The sequence below is a fragment of the Pholcus phalangioides genome, unplaced genomic scaffold, assembly GCF_987345545.1.
Source record: "Pholcus phalangioides strain wild (caught in Gottingen) unplaced genomic scaffold, Ppha-v1.0 ptg000043l_1, whole genome shotgun sequence".
NCBI classification, from domain to species: domain Eukaryota; kingdom Metazoa; phylum Arthropoda; class Arachnida; order Araneae; family Pholcidae; genus Pholcus; species Pholcus phalangioides.
The window spans coordinates 370277-390874 of record NW_028301629.1 but is presented as its reverse complement, the minus strand read 5'-3'; the positions used below and the strand labels follow the sequence as shown (position 1 = coordinate 390874).

The window sequence follows — 20598 nt, the reverse complement described above, 5'->3', positions numbered from 1 at the left end:
TTCTAATATTTGTAGCTTTTGTTTAAATATTCAATACAAATACAGGAAATTTCTAATATTTGTAGCTTTTGTTTAAATATTCAATACAAATATAGGAAATTTCTAATATTTGTAGCTTTCGTTTAAATATTCAATACAAATACTGGAAATTTCTAATATTTGTAGCTTTTGTTTAAATATTCAATACAAATACTGGAAATTTCTAATATTTGTAGCTTTTGTTTAAATATTCAATACAAATATAGGAAATTTCTAATATTTGTAGCTTTTGTTTAAATATTCAATACAAATATAGGAAATTTCTAATATTTGTAGCTTTTGTTTAAATATTCAATACAAATATAGGAAATTTCTAATATATCTGTGGCTTTTGTTTAAATATTCAATACAAATATAGGAAATTTCTAATATTTGTGGCTTTTGTTTAAATATTCAATACAAATACAGGAAATTTCTAATATATCTGTGGCTTTTGTTTAAATATTCAATACAAATATAGGAAATTTCTAATATTTGTAGCTTTTGGTTAAATATTTAATACAAATACAGGAAATTTCTAATGTTTGTATCTTTTGTTTAAATATTCAATACAAATATAGTAAATTTCAAATATCTGTGGCTTTTGTTTAAATATTCAATACAAATATAGGAAATTTCTAATATTTGTAGCTTTTGTTTAAATATTCAATACAAATATAGGAAATTTCTAATATTTATGCTGTGTTAAAATATTTTACATAGATTTACGAAATTTCGGATATTTATTTATTTTCAATATTTCATATACTTAATTATAATGTAACAAATTTCTAATATTTACTAATTACTTATGTTTAAAATATTTGATATTAATTTAAAAGGGGGGTTGGTGCAAGCAAATTTTCCAAAAAACACATTTCCCAAATTTTTCAATCTTTAAATACTATGGAATTTTCTGCATCTAACTGTGTTGAAGTTTTTGTTCTACCTGTACTAAAAATATTTTTTAGATATTTCAATATAAACCGCTGGTAGGCATTACACACATGCTAATGTTTCCCACAATAAGGTATTTCTCTCTAATATTTACAGTCCGTTAAAATATTTGATAGGAAATGGTATAAGAAATTTATAATATTTTAAATATGTCGAACGAATTTACAACGAATTTACATTTCTAATACTTATTTATTTTTTGATATTCATATGTTTCTAATTTTAAAATTATTTAATGAAAATTTCTCTATTTATTTCTAATATTTCTAATATTTTATACTAATCTAAGCAATTTCCAATACTCATTTAAAGATTTTATAAAAATAGTTTAAGAAATTTCTAATATTTATTTATTTCTAATATTTAAAACATTAAGTAGTAATTTGAGAGTTTTCTGATATTTATTTATTGTAAATATTTATTTATTACAAATATTTAAAATATTTAATACCAATTTAAAAGTTTATAATATTTTGAACGTTTAGAATGAATTTTTAAGAAATTTATAACATTTTGAATGTTTAGAATGAATTTCAGAAATTTCAAATACAGTATATTTATGTTCCGTCAAAGTATTTTATATTAATTTAAGCCCCATAAGAAATTTCTATACAACATTACTCTGTCGTATAAGAAATTTTATTCATCATTTTCCAGTGACCTATTTATATATTCGCCAACAACTTTATTTAACACACGGTGTTTTGGTGCTCTGGAAAATTTTATGAAATGTTTTAAATCGTCTTCAAGAAATTAAATTACAGTTTAATCCCGTTATAACGAACTCGAAAACTTATCTGGGAGATTAGGAAACTGTTCGTTAAAATGAGATTCTTTCGCTATAACGGTATTCGTTAAAACTGGATTCGACTATTTTGCCTCTTGAAAATTAATTAATTTTTTTTTACTGCCCGTGAGAAATTTATAGGTGCTCTTAAGAAATACAATATAATTCTATACCCCCCCCCCCAAAAGAACATCTAACATTACTTGTGTGCGTGCGTGCGTGTGTGTGTGATCTTAAGAAATTTATTCAATATTTTCTTGATCTCCCCAAGAAATTTCTGATGGGAAACTATCGGGGTGTTTCAAGTTTTTATTGTTCGTAAATTTGATATTGTGTTACGGCTAATGTTCCTCAAAAGCACTCGAGATGGCAAAGCACGAGGCAATTCGAAGGACGATACAGATTTATTATATTTCACATAGCAGCTATTTTTACACGTATTTACAAGCAGAGGTTTTGACGAAACACTAAAAAAGCAGAGAGCGACTTCTCTCTCACATATACAAGAGATCTCTCCTTCAACAAAACTCCTCATAGTTCTCCTGTGGTGGTGCTTATATACAAGCGAAGAAAGATTCGAGAGAGTTTTACTATATTCTCGCGAGCTCCCATTGGCGTCATAATGGCGCCAACTTATCGGCGCTGTCACCAAACGCGCCAAGTTTTCTGTCAATTTGGCGAGATTTACAGAGACATGCCTAATTTTTCATTTTTACAAATACAAATACAAATACAACGCCACAACAGGCAAACTGCCCAACGAGGTGGCTGACTTAAGAACATCCTGGATCCCTGAGCCATTTGGGGGGGGGGGGGTGTGGTGAAGTAGTAGCAGAGAATAAATAAACTAGCGAAATAATCTGCTGACCATCAAAAGAATGAACGGGAGAAATAATTTGAGAATGGACAGAAAATAAATTAATGAAAGAAACAATTTATGAATCGGCAAAAAGAAGTAAACAAAATGGAGATACAATTTGCGGACCAGAAGAAAAAAATAGATAAACGGTGAAAATTATTTGGGCACCAGCAAAAAAGAATGAAAAATAAGTAAAATAAATAATTGCGGGTGTCAAAAATGAATTGGAGACATAATTACAGTCGAATCCCGTTATAAAGAACAAGAGACAAGATAAACCACTTCGTTACAACGAAATTTCGTTACAAAGGAATTCCAGGTCTTTGCATTTTTCCTATGTAAACTTATCTGGTGGATTACAAAAGTGTTCGTTAAAACGAGATTTTCGCTATAATGGTATTCGTTAAAACGGGATTCGACATAGTACACTACCAAAAAAAAATACCATAAAAAATGTCTCAGCACGTGCTACGGGCTTGGACAGAAATAAAAATCAACACAGAGACGTTGTATAGTAATACAGTCGAATCCCGTTTTAACGAATACCGTTATAGCGAAAATCTCGTTTTAACGAACACTTTCTAATCCTCCAGATAAGTTTACATAGGAAAAATGCAAAGACCTGGAATTCCTTTGTAACGAAGTGATTTATCCGGTTTCTTGGAGTTCCGTTATAACGGGATTCGACTGTATTCATTAAATTCAAAATTATGTAGCGGCTATATATGAATTGGACGATATTTCCGGGACTGTGGTAGCCAATTCCCAAGGAACGGTCCGTGGACCAGCGATTGAAAAAAATTCTTACAATAAGTTTAATATGTTGGGTCTCTGCTGCAAATATTTCTCCGACAAAATCTAGAGGGAAAAAAATTCTTAAAATTTGAATCGCCCTGTACACACACACACGAGACTCATAATGATGAATAATCCTCTCGCGCGTATTACGTATAATATAAATCTATAAATCCCACAGCAACCGATCCTCCTTGTTACATCCTCCCACGGACGGGGAGGTGTTTGACATTGGCAAGTCTCTGGAAGCCGATTTGATTGATGTCATATATAACCGAACAGGAGAGCGGAGGAACAACAACACGCGCAGATTTAAGCTGTGGCTAGGAACAGAAATTTTTTTGTTTTTTTCTGTTTCATGCATCAAATTCCTGTCAATTTGTCACGGACCTTGTTATGAGAGCGCCAAAAATTCCAGAATTTATTCGCATGACGTGGCGAAGCGTTCCCCGAATCCGAACTTGAGCTCCCCGGAAAAAAGATGGCAAACCCAATGTATTATTTTGTAGACAACGTATGGAACGCTGATAATCCAATCTGTTATTAATTATCAAGATAATTATTCAAATTAATATAATCATGGATATAATACTCGGTTCAAAAAATACTTATTTTACCGGTCCTTAAGTACGTATATAAAAAAAGTTTAAATAAATTGTATAATAGTGTGCGCGTATTGTGATACACGCTAAACCCGTGGCCCGCGAGTCAAATGTGGCCCCCCTCGGAGTCACCTGATGTGGACCGCGGCCTCAAACCTAATTTTGTGAGAATGGAATAAGTGGCACATTCGGAGGTCACTTAATTGACGTATGGCGTGGTTCCAGATTACTTGAGTGGCCTGCAGTGCATTGCAGATCACCCAAGAGTCTCGCGGCACGGATCACTTAAGGGAATCAGCGCATATTTACAGTCCAGTTGAGTGACCCACGGCATAGTCCCAGATCACTAAAATGGCCCACGGTACATTTACAAATGACTCAAGTGACCAGCGGTATAATTACAAGTCACTCAAGTGTCCCGCTGCACATTTACAGATAGCTAAAGTTGCACGGGGCACATTTATATATCACTAAAGCGGTCCGCGGCACATTTACAGATCATTTGAGTGACTCGTGGTGCAGTTTCACGTCACTTAAGTGACCAGCAACATATTCCCATAAGTCAACCGATGCATATCAACAGGTCACTTCAGTAATTCGTGACAGTTCAAATCACTCAAGAGGCCGGCGGAGTGTGAGTGATTGTATGATAAAGAGAAATGACCGCATGAATGATCAAGTGAGTGACTGTATGAGTGGTCACGTGCGTGACCACATGAGTGAGTGACTGCATGAGTGATCATGTGCCTGACCACATGAGTGAGTGACTGTATGAGTGATAATGTGCCTGACCACATGAGTGAGTGACTGTATGAGTGATCATGTGCTTGACCACATGACTGACTTACTGTATGAGTGAGAAACTCTTGGAACTATTTTTTTGTTGTTGTTGGCATCAGGGGAGATAAGCCAGCAACTTTCTAATTTGAAGTAGGTAGACGGGGAGATCGTCATTTGATCATTTTTGTCGCACCGCGGTCATTTTTCTGCACACGAGGGCTAATTAGACCGGGACCTACAATTAATTGCCGATTCCGAACGGCAGGCTTGTTTTTTATACTCATCGAGAGGTTGGTGCGGTAACCCCTCGATGGGGGACTCCCTGCGGTAGCAATATTTTGCTGCGGTCAAGTCGTCGTTTTTTGTTGTACCCCTGCGTCAGGAATAGTTTCCTGACAAGGACGAACCGGGTATCGAACTCGCGACACCTCTAAACATCCTTTGGTACTTTAGGCGAGCATCTTATCGACCTGGACTACCGCGCCCCGGGGGGATCGTATAAAAATTTAGATTTTTTTTTCATTTTGCTACACACTATATTTTCACTCTCAAAACTGGTGCAGGGTAAGTTTTGAACGCCTGTAGAACATTTCTATACCTCGACGACGGACGGTCCGTGGAACCGTGGAATGTGTATCAGCCAGCTAGAAAAAGATCCCCAGAATATTACTTCCCCCCCCCGTACTGGCTTCATAGGGGCCGTTCAAGTATTACGTCATCATCGATGGGGGGGGGGGGGTTCGATCTGCTGACTTTATCATATTTTATCATGTGTATATATTGTTATTGTTTATAATTTGTGTTAATTGCATTTTTAATTGGGTTGCTGTATTTTGAATATATGACAACCATATTTTTATGGGCATCTTTTTACCCAGCCACCTCGTTGGGCATTTTGTCTGTTGTGGCGTTGTATTTGTATTTGTATTTGAAAAGGGGGGGGGGAGGGGGGTTAAAAATGACTAAAAATTTGCTTACGTAATACTTGAACGGCCCCATAGCATATTTTCGAAGTTTCAAGAAATTGGTAAAATTGGGCATCAATGTAGCCCATGTTTTTCTTCGATTAGAAAATTAATTTACAAATACAACGCCACAACAGGCAAGTTGCCCAACGAGGTGGCTGACTTAAGAACATCGTGGATCCCCGAGCCATTTTTTTGGAGGCCCTACCTACTACTGTTACACCACACATGCACCCCAACCAACTTCAGCCGACCACCACTGTGGGGTTCGAACCCGGATCCTCGCATCGCGAGTCCGTCATTATAACCACTCGACCACCACAGCGGCTGCAAAATAAAAATAAAAATTGTATTTGTATTTGTATTGTATTTGTATGGCATATTTTTTTTGTATTTTTGTATTTTCGTTTTTTTTTGTTTGTATAGCGTATTTGTATTTGTATAGCGTATTTCCAATTGATTGACTTTCTAATTAATGCACTTATCTTAGATTAATCAAAATAGTTAATAACTGCCACCACATTGCCGCTGTGGTGGTCGAGTGGCTATAGTGCCGGACTCGTGATGCGAGGATCCGGGTTCGAACCCCACAGTGGTGGTCGGCTGAAGTTGGTTTTCTGTGGTTCCCAACTTCAAGGCGCAAATGCGAGCCGATCTCCCCGTTAAAAAGTCTCACCACAACGGTAAATCATTCAACCATAACACTTCACTCATAGTTAGAAAAACTGGGGGCAGATGACAGCACTACACATAACAAGCATTACACAGAAAAAAAATTTACGTCAGGTTGCACTGCACGTGCACGCGCGTTCCCGCATGTGCCGATTCGTTGGGGGTTCGTAGGGGGGTAATGCAACGTCAGTCAAAAATAGGTTAAGACAGTTCCGTGCTATAACACATATTTACAAAATAGCAGTCATTTTAGTAATTTTTTAATCCACCTTAAAACATTTCATATGGATTTTTCACATCGAAACTTTAATTCTGATCGCGCAGCCACCTATGGACGAAAAAATAATTCTAGCCACAACCGATACATGTAAAATAGGATGTCCTGATTCACTGATTGTCCGATTCACTGACTGATTCTTCGTCGCCGAACCGAAACCGCTGAAGCTATAAACACGAAATTTAGTCAGTATGTTTATTTTGTAATGTAAAGAGAATCACTAAAAAGGGATTTTTCAAAATGCAACTCTTGGGGGGGGGGGAGGAGTTTAAAACGTTATATGTAATATTATATATTATACATATATGATATACAGTAAAACTTCGATAAGTCGCCACCTCATGTTATATCGAAAAATTATGACGGCTCAAGCGGAGTGACGACTTAAGCCAAGTACCATCGGTTTCAATGTGCAATAGTGCAATATTGTGAAAATCATATAAACTTACACTGATATAAAATTTATTAAAATATGAATCAAAAATCACAATGTGTTAATAAAATTCATAGATAACAAAAGAAAAAATAATAGAATTTTTCTACCTTTTCTGATCTCTTATCACTTAACTTATTATGGTAAAATGTGCTGGTACACGTTGATTCATACTAGTAATTATTATTTTAGACTATTCATAGCAACTGTTAGAACAGTTACCTTTTCTTCACAACAGAACTATTGCACATAAATTTTACATGTAAATGAAATTTAATTTTAGTGTTTTTAAGCCAGGTATTCTCCTAGAAGCAGGTTTCTACAGCGCGCGCAGAGTAAAAACGCTGATTGGTAAAAAAAAACAAAAAACAACCTGAATTTCAAGTTTTTAACCCAATCAGTGTTTTCACGCTGCACACGGCGCAAAAGTCCTACTCCTAGGAAAAAGACCCGGCTTTAATTCTTCATCATTCTACAACTACAAGGTAATCTCGAACACAGGATCCACTTTTGACTTGAGTGGGGGAGGGTTGGGGTTGGCTGGTCAAGGAGAAGTAAACATTAAAAGACCCCAAGTTTGGAAAGAATGTCTGGTTTTTCAACAAATATATTTTGTTTAAATTTCAAGCCCCGGATTAGAGGGAGTCCATGCAGAATTCAGGTCTAGCTCGAACAGTCCCTAACGTTTCAAAAACCTTAGTCGGCAAATGAATCCCCCCCCCCCCCCAGTTTAACTTTCGTTACTTAAACTGTCCGTTTCGGTTCATAGGCTTTTATGGTGACTTTTAACCATATGGCAATGCTTTTAATAATCTTTCTTTCTAGTGGGTTGCCATTAAAAAACAATCTGTTCCTCTGTCTCAATTTTTTTTCATAGTGACGAGTTAACCGAAATTAGCGACGAGTAAACGAGGGTTCAATAACATTGTTGTCTATCAAAGCTGGAATGGCCTGAAGAAAAACGACGACTTAACCGGAGTGACGACTTAACGAGGTTTTTACCGTATAATCATCACTGAAGGTATAAATTTGAAATTTAGTCAATTGTTTTATTTTATGATGTGAACACTCTTTAAGCAGGGACTTTAATCTCTAAGGGAGTCATAAGGCGTTTCAAAGATTATATGGGGGACAATCAGGGTGCCGGGCTGAAACCGCTGAAGCTATAAATATGAAATTTGGTTTGTATTATATTTTATAATGTAGACACCTACTAAGACTGGATTTCTGGAAATCCAATTCTCCAAATGGATCATGATAGTTTCAAATGTTATATGGGAGGGGGCGGAATCATCGCAGAGTCATTTTCAGATGCGGCTTCACTCGCGACACAATAGCTTAACACAGGCATCTTCAATAAGTTGGTCGCGAGCACCATGGTGCTCCCTGAAGCACCCAGAGTGCTCGATACTAGCGTCCGATTTCGTGCTCGCGAGCACTCTTAATTCAACGTCCCAAGTAAACCACCTTGTACAAATTGTACTGATGGATTGAAATCGTTCCTGTGAGTGTGATTTCAGGCATTGGTATGTCAGACATGCTGTAAGGGGGTGCTCTTCTTTTGATGATGGGTGTAGGCAGTGCTCGCGGCGAGGGAAAAGGTTGAGGACCTCTGTCTTTTAACAGATATGTTCCAGAATTTTTTTATTTATTTTTTTTAATCCGAAGGAAACAATTGCAAGTGCCACCTGGTGTCCGGAAAACACGAGTGACATATCCTTATGGTTTGAAATCGAAGTTTTTTCCGATTGTTTTTATCCATTTCGGTCACACGTTTCCCCCCTTCCAAGCGACAACAAATGCCACCAAGTTTTCTGTCTGGGGTTGAATACAAATCGAGCCAAGAAAGATGGCTTCACGACCAGAATTCGAAAATATTATATATAAATGGCAACAGATGTTTTAAGAACCTTTAAGACCGCTGCCGGCGTCCTTTGTAAAAAAAAAAGAGGAAAGACTAGCCCTTGTCCACCCCTAAACGGTTAAAGTTTCTCTCCTTGTGTGTGAAAGAGGAGGTAATATTTTGTATTCAGGTCTTGTCTGTCTTCGCTGTCGGTGGAGGGTTTTGTTCCGTTAATATCAGTTTACCATTTGCCGTTTTTTTCCCGGATATTTTTCTAAAGTGCGAGGAAAATCTCCAGGAAAAACCAACAACATGTCTTCTCCTTTTCCTTTTTTTTTGAAATGGCTGTCGTCCATTGCGAGAAAAAAAATTCTTTGATCTCTTTTGTCCTGAGAAATAATTCTTAGCGGATCATTTCAACTCCTTCTAAGTTTTCTTAACTAACGAGATTTTTTTGGATCCTTCACTGTCTAAGCGAAGGTTCCCGAAAATCTCATTTATGTACAGTCGAATCCCGTTATAACGAATTCGGAGAAACGGGAGAAATCACTCCGTTATAAAGGAATTATACGTTTTTGCTTTGTTTCTGTATGAACTTTACTCAGGGATTAGAAAAGTTGTCATTGAAACGAGATTTTTTCACTATAACGGCATTCGTTAAAACGGGATACGACTTTATTTACTTTCGTCTAATTTTCTCGATCTTTTTTTTATAAATATTCCGTAGGTCAGTAGTACTAACTCTTCATGCTTCACGTATCCCATGTAAATGTGTAAGAAACTTGTGAACCCTAATGTGTGTGCGTGAGAAACTGGCGTTGTGGCCCTTAGGAATGGGCTTGCGTACACTCCAGGAAATGCGTAAGATGTTTCCGAACCTCCACCCCACTAGAAATATGCAAGAAGCATGTGTTGAGCTCCCTTAGATATGAATAAGAGGCTTGAGTACTCCCCTGTAAATGTGTGAGGAGCTTGCTTTGAAAACTACAATGAATGAGAATCTTGTCTACACCCACACCCATGGAAATTACGTTCTCCTTAGAAATGCGTAAAGAAACTTGTAACTTGTGTTAACCACCCTCAGAAATACGTAAGAGGCTTTCGTACTCCCCTGTAAATGTGTCAGAAATTTGTGAACTCAAAAAAATGTGTGAGGAACTTGCATTGTGTTCCTTAAAAATGCGTGTGAGGATTGCGTACGCCCTTGTAAATATGTTAGAAACTTGCGTTGGGAACTACCCTTAGGAATGCACGAGAGGCTTGCCTATATTCCTGGAAATGCATGAAAGACTTGCCCACACCCCTGAAAATGCATAAGAAGCTTGCGTTCTCCTGGCAATGCGTAAGAAACTTGTGTTGAGTGCCCTTTAGAAATACGTAAGAGGCTTCCATACTCCTCTGGAAATGCGCATGACACTTGTGTTAAGTACCTTTTTTTGTACTCCTCTGTAAATATGTAACAAACTTGCAAACTCCAAACAATGTATGAGAAACTTGCGTTGTGTCCCTTAGAAATGTACGAGAGGCTGCGTACACCCCAGGAAATGCGTAAGAAGCTTCCAAACCCCCCCCCCCCCTAGAAATATGCTAGCAGCTTGTGCTAAGAACCCTTAGAGAAGCGTAAGAGTTTTACATACCCTCTATCAATGCTTAAAACTCCAACGAGGCCCCCGTGAAATGCGCAAGAAACTTGCGTTGAGAGTACCCTCAGAAATGTGTAGAAGCCATGCGCACTACTAGAAACGGATACGAGAAGTGTTGGCATCGCGCACCCTTAAAAATGCGTAGGTGTTCTTACCACCTATAAATGTATGTGAATCACTGGGGGCCCGAGTCAAATAAGGCTACAAAAATTTATTAATTTCTTCAACTTACATTATTTCTTCCATTAGCTCTGAAATTATTGTTTTAAAAAAACTCTGAAATTATTTTAATAACTCATTAACTCTAGATTTCAAAATTTTGTGAATTTTTAATAGTCATTAACTCTAGATCTCAAAATTTTGTGAATTTTTAATAGTCATTAACTCTAGATTTCAAAATTTTGTGAATTTTTAATAGTCATTAACTCTAGATCTCAAAATTTTGTGAATTTTTAATAGTCATTAACTCTAGATCTCAAAATTTTGTGAATTTTTAATAGTCATTAACTCTAGATTTCAAAATTTTGTGAATTTTTAATAGTCATTAACTCTAGATCTCAAAATTTTGTGAATTTTCAATAGTCATTAACTCTAGATCTGAAAATTTTGTGAATTTTTAATAGTCATTAACTCTAGATCTCAAAATTTTGTGAATTTTTAATAGTCATTAACTCTAGATCTCAAAATTTTGTGAATTTTTAATAGTCATTAACTCTAGATCTCAAAATTTTGTGAATTTTCAATAGTCATTAACTCTAGATCTGAAAATTTTGTGAATTTTTAATAGTCATTAACTCTAGATCTCAAAATTTTGTGAATTTTTAATAGTCAAATTTTTTTTAAACAATTTAGAAATTTAAATGATTTGCAATCAATTCTTCCGTTAATTTCGAAATTGTTATTTTCATCAATTCTGAAATTATTACGCTCTCTTCCGTATAAATCCAGAACTTTCAACAATCCTGAAACTATTCTCAATATCCCCGTTAATTCTGAAATAATTTCTTTCAATGAATCTAAAATTATTTCTCTTATGAAGTTCCATAAAATTTTGTATGCTTTTGTGGTTGCAGAGTCTCCGCCCCCTATACGCACAACGTTTTCTTTTTTTTTTCTTAATGGATCCCCCGAAGGGGGTCCACAAAAGTTGTTTCTGTTCTGGGGCACCCTGACACAAGTGAAGCCACTCTGCCATCATCAAACTCTGCCCTGGAAGCGGGAACAGATGTTCAACCTCAGCAACCACACTATTACGGTTGTATCAATTGGGCTGAAAATGAATCAAACGTATAGGCCAGAGGCGGTCAAACTCTCGTCGCCCCTGGCTGCCTTATTTCAGCTCACCACGACACCCCTGAAAAAAGTCGGCGACGCCCCCTAGAGACAACCTTCGAGAATCACTAGTGTGTGTGTGGGGGCGGCAAATATCCAAAACTCACTTCATACCATATATTGTGGAGCATAATTTATTTATTCGATTTCGTAATGAGAGCTGCAAGCCGTTTTAAATCCCGATCCTTGATCTGTTCAGTGATGACAACACAAAAATACATTTACCTCCGTTATATTCGGCATGAGTTCATGTTCGTGCACATGGTAAGTAATGTCTCCAGAAGAAACTTCAGATTTCTGATCGGCGGCCGCACTCGTACCGGAATGATTTCTTTCGGCCCGAACTACACGAAACTGAAGGCCAACCTGCGCCTGGCCGTACACCGCCTGGGAATCATCGGCAAGAAGAAGAACGAACTGATCATCAGGGCCAGGAAAGAAGTCGGCGAATACCTGGAAACCGTCAAGTACGACAGGGCCAGGGTGAGGGTCGAATACATCATCAGGGACGACTACCTCATCGAGGCGATGGAAATCGTCGACACGTATTGCAACCTGATCCTGGCTCGTTTCGACTTCCTGCAGCAGAGCAAGTGAGTGGCACAGTCCTTTAATCCAGTGTCTCTTTTCTGGCCCGTGGCCACCCTTTTGGACCATATTTTTTTCTCGTACGTGCCCCCCCCCCCCTCCGGTTATATCAGGGTCCCAGTGGTACAATTTTTTATAAATAAATTCAGGGCCTCTGGGCTGGAATCCAGTCAGTTCCTGTTGTATAGACTCTATGCAGGGCTATCTCGAAATATTGAGGCCCTTCTTAAGAGAGTCATGCCCCCCCCCCCCCAAAGAGAAAGTGATTTTTCTGGGGACCCCAACTGACTGAACTTGCCTGCCTATCAATTAAGATGCTTAATGTCGAAATTTAAACTTTAAACCAGTTCTCACTGTCATGAGGCCTTCCCCCCCTCTTATTCGATGCCCCCGGTCCATATCCGGATGGGGCCATGGGTTAAGATGACACTGCCCCTTGGTTAAGATATGTTCTAGGGGCGCTCCGTATTTGGCCTTTGCTTTCACATCTGTATTTTTATTCACCCCTCTATGGCCTGTTTATCACCTGTCACGGTTCCCCTCTCACTTGATTTTTTCCCGTGCCCCCCCCCCCAGTACCACGGGGGGGGGGCATACGACCCCTGGTCGAGAAACAATACTTTAATCCAAACATTCTAAACCCATGGCCCACGGACCAAATCTGATCCTCGACATCATCTGATGTGGGCTATGACATCAAACATAATTTTGTAAGAATGAACTAATCGGCACATTTCCCGGTCATTCAAATGATTAGCGGTGCAGCTCCACACCACTTGAGTGGCCAATGACATATTCCCAGGATCACTCAAGTTGCCCTCGACGCTTTCCCAGATCACTTAAGTATCCCGTGGCTTATTCACACGGATAACCGCGGCACAGTTCCAGAGCACTTAAGTGACCCACGGCACGGGATCGCTTCATGTGTCACTGTTCTAGGTTACATAATTAAGTGGCCCGTGGCACGTTTTAAAATCGATGGACCGCACTCGCCTAAAGGTGGAACACGCTTGGCTTAAGTGACCCGTAGCACACTTACGGTCATTTTAGTGTCCCGCGACATGTTTTCAAACCAGTGAAGTGACCCGCACTGTTCTGAAGGTTGAGCGCCCTTGTTATAAGGTTTAACTGTTGTGTGCTTAAGGCACAAACACATAGAACACACTCATAGAGTGAGTGTGTTCTATGTGTTTGTGCCTTAAGCGGCCCCGTGATGCAGATCCCACATCAGTTCGTGGCACAGTTCTAGATCACTCAAGTTACCCACGGCACATTTCTACATGACTTAAGTGGCCCACGATACATTCCCAGACAGACCACTTAAGTGACCCGTGGCGTATTTACATACCACTTGAGTGGCCCACGACATACTTTCAGATCATTTTTGCTATCCGCGGCACATTTGCAGATCACTTAAGTAGCCCGCGACACGTTCCCAAATCAGTGAAGTGTTTTCCTAAAATTTGAGCACCCTTGCTTTAAATCCAATGTTTCCCAAAGTGGGCAATATCGGCCCCTGGTGCGCAATGGAATGGTCTGTGGGGACGAGATAAAAACTACGGATATAACATAGGATCCTACGGGTTCGATTTTGGGGAGGGGGGGGGGGTTTAGAGAAAAAATTCTGAAGGGGGGGGGTGATGGAACAAAAAAGTTTGGGAGACTGCTTTAATCTATCCTGTGCAACTCTTTCCGGGACCACTTCTGACGGTACTTTATTCCTTATTCCTCCAGGACACTAGATCCTGGACTCTCAGAAGCCGTTTCGAGCTTGATTTGGGTGTCGTCGAGGCTCCAGACCGAGATTCCGGAGATCAGAGTGGTCGCGAAGCAACTGGAATACAAGTACGGGAGGGTGTATTCGGAGTTCGCCCGCGACAACAAACTCGAGTCCATCAACCAGAAGCTCGTCCACAAAATGACCATCTGCATACCTTCGAAATCTCTTGTCGATCAGTATCTCAAAGGTATTTATCATCTTCGCTTCAAAATATAGAACACAGATGGCAATACCGCTTGAACACGAAACGAGCATAACTCTGAGAGTATAAATACGTTCAGGGGTCACACACACAGTGGCGTATTTACAGGGGGGGTGGGGGACTCAACCCAGGACGGTAATTTCGGAAGAGGTGGAAAACTTGAAGATCGAGTTGCCAAGTAAATTATTATAATGGGAGAAGGGCTACAACATTTTCATTGACTACCATGAATCCTGCTCTGCCCAGACAGCGAGTGACCAAACAAGTGACTTAGAGAGTTTGCAATGTCAGTGAACAAAAAAGGGTGCGAGCACGTGAATGATCAAAAGAGCAACCTAGATCGTGTGAAAGCATGTGAATGACCAAAAGAAGTAACATAGAGAGCGAAGGACCAGGTCAGTGAGAGACTGAAAGAGTGACCTAGAGCGTCTGCAAGCATTTGATTGGCCAAAAAGAGTGACCTTCACAGTGCGTGAAAGTGCGTGAATGACCGAAAGTGTAACCTAGATAGTGTGTGAGTAACTGAATGATCAAAAGAAGGGCCGCAAAAGCGGGAAAAGGGCTTAGAATGCGAGGGGCCAGGTCAGTAAACGCCCAAAAGAGTGATTTAGAGCGTTTGCAAGCATGCGATTGATCGAAAGAGTGACCTAGAGAGTGTATGAGTCTATGGACTGACCTAGAGAGGAAGAAACCAGGTGAGTGCTCAGTGATAAGTAGCCTCAGTGAGTAACAAGCCGATCTCCCCGTTGAAAAGTCTCGTCACAGAGAGCAACAGGCCAACTGTAAAAATTTCAAAACATCGCACTTCACTCAGAATTTGTAGTATAGATGGCACCACAACAAAGAAAAATTCCCACACACAACACTATATACGCGCTCAGACTGTTAGGCGCACACACTCACACTTTCGGCGCAACTCAATCAGTAGTAAATTGCCCATGGCGATAGACCTGATTTGCGCTTGGTTTGAAAGAAAGAAAATATGTGGCCAAAAGAATCACCTAGAGCGTGTACAAGCATGTGAACGACCGAAAGAGTAACTTTAGAGCATGTCTGAACATGTGAATGACCGAAAAAGTGACCCAGAGCGTGTGCAAGCGTGTAAGTGGGAGAGTACGCAAGCATGTGAGTGACCAAAACAGTGACTTAGAGACATGAAGTGACGCGGGGGGTTGCAAGCGGGTTTAAAATTCGAGGAAAGAGTGGTCAAAAAAGGGATTAGGGTGGCAAAAATCCGTGTAGTCCACACGCAGCAAAATCACACATACGCCTCTGGCTACACATACACTTCGAACACACAGTCTGGCATGTGCAGATTCATTAGAATTTTCCACAGAGGAAAAAGTGCACGATTTACATGCACGGTTTAAGGAATAGCAGTAGTAGTAGTACCTCACACAAAGGTTGAAATTACAAAGCACGCGATAAATACGCACTTGACGAAAGCGTATGGTTCGGAATAATAGCTTTTTTATAAAATGGTCCGAATATCTCCATTTCGTTTCAGAAATCGCCGCCAGTCGCGGAATACCTTACGAGCCCAACGAACCGAAAGGGAATGATGGCGGCAGCTCTTTAGTTACTTATGACAAAGTTCTGGTTTACCAAGCCAACGAGAGCGATCGATCATCGAACGTCGAGTCGTCGAGTTTGGAACCGCGGAAGTCTCCGGATGACGATTCCCCGACTCGCCAGGGTGCATCAGCTGCCACTTCAGGCAAGTGCAAGACCCAAGAAAGCGTAAGTGTCGCTTTTGTCCAACAAAACCAAGATTTCGAGTGACGCCAATACCGAAATTTATGAATCCGCTCCCCAATACATAGTCCTACCATGGATACTCTTGTGTTATATACAGGGTGATTATAAAAAAACTATCCCGACATATGGGCCTCTATAGGGGAGCCACCACTATAAATCTTTGCTTACTTTTCCGACACAACTCTGCCTCCTTAGAGGTAACGGAAGTAAGGTGCTTTGCATCAGTCCGGGGCTGTGAGCGGTTCTATCTATCTATCTATCTATGGGCCTCTAACTATCATACCATTCACAGAAACTGAATGGAATTTTGGCATAAGGTATTTTGATGTATGCGCTCAAGAATGATATGGAAAACAACAGTGTCACTCTAACAGTTACGGTTACAGTGAGGAAAATATCAAATGGCGACACCAAGTTTTTTGTATTGGAGTGTGATCTCCATTGTGAAAAACCCTAAATAGCGTTCGAACGGCAACTGTAGCATGAAAATCACCGGCGGTAGATAGGCTAAAAGTGAGGACAACCAATAAGGACAGAGAAGCAGCATAAAATAAAGCATTTTATTGTGTTTTCCACATGACCTTGTGGAGGACTAATCAGGCTGGGAAACGGTGTGACGAATGAAACGAACATTAATGCTCTGGTGCACGGCAAAGTCCTTTTTCCTTGCCTAGCTCCGGGCATTTTCGTGCTACAGGTGCCATTCCAACGCTATTTAGGGTTTTTCACAATGGAGATCACATTCCAATACAAAAAAACTTGGTGTTGCCATTTGATATTTTCGAAATTTTCTCACTGTAACCGTAACTGTTAGAGTGACACTGTTGTTTTCCATATCATTCTTGAGCGCATACATCAAAATACCTTATGCCAAATTTTCATTCAGTTTCTGTGAATGGTGTGATAGTTAGGGGCCCATATGTCGGGATAGTTTTTTTATAATCACCCCGTACATTAGTTGTGCAATACATCTTGCTCCATTTTGAGCATCGTGTAGGTGCGCACCATCTGTGTATACAATGTGTGGGGACGTTCAAGTATTACGTAAGCAAAGTTTTAGCCATTTTTGACCCCCTCCCCCCCCTGTCAGCAAAAGTCAGCAAAACGCTGATCCCCCCCCCCCCCTGTCAGCAAAATTTCGTCATCGGCTCTACCAAAGCCTCCTAGAAGTAGTATCTAGGAAGCTTTAGCTCTACCCCTCTGAATCCTAACGCGTATTGGTGGGATCAGAGACGTACACAGGGGGGAGGGGGCGTAGGGGGGACTCGTGGCCCCCCCTCCCACGATCAAAAATGTACTTTTTCACAATGTAAAAAAATAATTTTTTTTTAAATTGAAAGTTCGGAAGAAAATACCTCTACATGTTATTACAATCAATTTCTGTTAATTTCAATGCTATTTGAAGGCTATGAACTCAAAATTTATATCTTTAATAAATTCATTGCGACCCACCCTCTAAGCCATATAATGATAAATCGAATAAAGGCCCTCGGCCCGCGGAACAAAATATGGCCCTGGGGGTTATCTGATGCGGCCTACCCTCTTCAAACCTAATTTTGTAAAAATGAACTAAGCGGCATATTTACAGATCGCTTAATTGAGCGATGCATTGCCGTGGTGCAATTCCAGAACATTTAAGCGGCCCGTGGCATATTTTCAGATCACTTAAATGACCCGGGACACAGTTCCAGAACACTTAAGCGATCCGTGATACATTTAGAGATCCCTTGAGTGACATGTGACCTAGTTTTAGAGCACTTAAGTGGCCCCAGTGTGGTTCTACATCACTGAAGTTACCCGCGGCACACTCTCAGATTATTTAAGTGATGCATGTGGCACAGGTCCAGAGCACTTAAGCGGCTCGGACATATTTTCAGAGCACTTGGATCCGCGAAACATTTAGAGTTCACTAAAGTGGCTCTGTATGGGGGGGGGGGCGAATGGCGAATCACCGAGGTGTGTATAGTGAAAGGGGGCGAGGATATTTGTATTCGCCTATGCCTAGTGGAAGGTCAATCAGTTTTAAAAACACTGTCAAACACATTCATTCATGTGCTCATGGTTTTGTAGATAGGCGCTGAATACTGCTAAAAGCTCCGTGTTTTGCTTCCTGAGCAGTTTATTGCTCAAATCTTGTGCTACAGGGTAGGGGGGGGGGGGTTCCAGTGCATTTTTAGACTTTCCAGGTCATGCCTCAGCGAGAAAGGCATGGGCATTTTTTAGATACCTGATTCATCACGGGTGGTCCTAGATATGATTTCATTTCTGTTTGAATAATATCAAGTGCCCTCACACGTGGACCGGATCAAAATTTTTAGGCTTAACTCGTGAACAGTGCCAGTCAAAGGCATCGTGCTTGCATAGTAATTGAAAATTTCTTTGGTTATATGCAGTGAAAACATCGCGTGATTAAGGTGGTCATGAATGGCCACAAAGATTGGCAGAACCTTTGAGGGCTGAAGGAGGTCATTTCGAAAAATGATTAATGACATGGTGCACCACAAATATGTGGAACCATCCCGTTAAAAATTACTTCAATAGGGACTTAGGTCGCCGTACAGTTATGATGTACCTATTTCAAAAGACGGTTAAGGCACTTTTGTGATCCATTCCGCAAGGTCTAACAATATTTAAGTTATAACTACGGGTACAACTACGTATATGCTACTGCCAAAGCCCGAAGTTGGCTCTTTCGCGAAGTGGTCAGCCAAGTTGACCCGGCAAATGCCCGAAATTCGTTCTTTCGCCAGGCTGTGTTTAGACGGTCCCTATATATCGATCCCTCTGATTCGGGTTCATCGCTAAGTTGGCGTATTTTTTTTGTGGTAATTATGGCAATTTATAATCAGCCATATTATGGTTAGCTATGGCAACCCTAACGATCAAAGGAACCTGAATATCGATATCTTGGGGATACACATATAGAAATGTATAGGGATCCGCAAATAGGCCAAAACCCGGCAAATGCCTGAATTTCGGACATTGGCCGGGGCAACTGGGCTGGCCACTTTGCGAAGTGTCCAACTTCTGGCTTCGGCAGTAACATATACATACTCATTATATGGTTTCATTCAAAACTTTCAGATTGATAAACCAGAGGCCAGCTCCGACATATCCTCCAGCTTAGGTTACGGTGCAGCCTTTCCGGTGCCGCCAACGGCCCCCAGCATCAGTGCCTACAGCTCGTTCATGAAGGATCTCCTCGATTTCGACGAACCTGCGCCATCTTACGAAAGTGCCATCCGACAAAGTCCGCCACCACCACCACTGCCACATCACGTGAGTACAGACAATGACGGTCTTCGATCGAATGCTACCACCTCCACTGATGGCATTGACGTGAACCCGGGGTCGAAACCAATACTTCTTCCAGATGTACCAGACGCGGATCCTTGCGGAAACGAGAGCTTGGACATTGACGATCTAGTGCAGCGATTCAAGGACCTCAAGAAACGAGACCACTGAAGGACTTCGGCCTTCGTTACAAATTCAATTCTCAAACATTGAGTGTGCGTTGTTTCTCACGTACAGTATATACCAAATATAAAATGGTGGACTGAAATAGAAGTATATGTGAATAAATTATTTATTGCTTACTACGGCACAACTTTACTTGCTGTTTCACGTATGTTGGAAAATTCCCGACAGGGTGGGTGTAATCGAGTGAATTTACTGACGACTACTTTGTGGTGCGAGAGTTCTCCTGATTACTCATCACACCGATTGCAGAAAGTTGCCAGAGTGTATTTACAGGAGGGAGGGGAAATTATCGGGCTATAGTCCAGGGTAGCAACTTCATAGGGGTGGCAAATTTGAAGAAGAAGTGGTCAAGAAAACTAGAGCAGAATGAGAGAAGGATGTGGCAAAATTTCTATGATGACCCACAAGAAAACTAGAGTAGAATGAGTGATCAAGAAAATTAGAAAAAAATGAGTGATCAAGGAAATTAGAAAAAAATGAGTGATCAAGGAAATTAGAACAGAATGAGTGGTCAAGAAAATTAGTACAGAATGAGTGGTCAAGGAAATTAGAGTGGAATGAGAGAAGGATGGCAAAATTTGTATAATAGTCAGGTGGTAAAACCATTTATACGTGTCTGCCGAGGGACTTGGTCAGTGAGTGACAAAACGAGTGACCTACAGAGTTTGCAATCATGTGAGAGACCAAAGAAGTGAAGAAACGGGTCTGTGAGAGGCCAAAAAAAAGCGAGCGACTAATGAAGTGTGCGGAAATGTTAGTAACCAAAACAAAAAACCTAGAGAGTGTTTGAGCATGGGAGTGAGTTATAGAAAAAGCGTGAGAACTGA

The 20598-nt window shown here is 40.1% G+C and overlaps 1 protein-coding gene across 1 annotated transcript; it reads left to right on the top strand.

Moving 5' to 3' along the window:
• Nucleotides 1-12224: 12224 nt before the first annotated feature.
• LOC149063754 (uncharacterized) lies at nucleotides 12225-19894 on the top strand. The gene is made up of 4 exons (XM_089255588.1): nucleotides 12225-12556; nucleotides 14286-14518; nucleotides 16041-16273; nucleotides 19376-19894. Exons 1-4 carry the CDS (start codon nucleotides 12225-12227, stop codon nucleotides 19754-19756), a joined length of 1179 nt encoding a protein of 392 aa, XP_089111714.1. The 3' UTR covers nucleotides 19757-19894.
• Nucleotides 19895-20598: the final 704 nt, after the last annotated feature.

What these genes read in the sequence shown, in the direction of transcription:
- LOC149063754 (XM_089255588.1), top strand. Translation starts at nt 12,225, where the DNA reads ATGGTAAGTAATGTCTCCAGAAGAAACTTCAGATTTCTGATCGGCGGC. An exon ending in GACTTCCTGCAGCAGAGCAA is followed by an intron (nt 12,557 to 14,285) that starts GTGAGTGGCACA and finishes TTATTCCTCCAG; the next exon opens with GACACTAGATCCTGGACTCT. An exon ending in TGTCGATCAGTATCTCAAAG is followed by an intron (nt 14,519 to 16,040) that starts GTATTTATCATC and finishes ATTTCGTTTCAG; the next exon opens with AAATCGCCGCCAGTCGCGGA.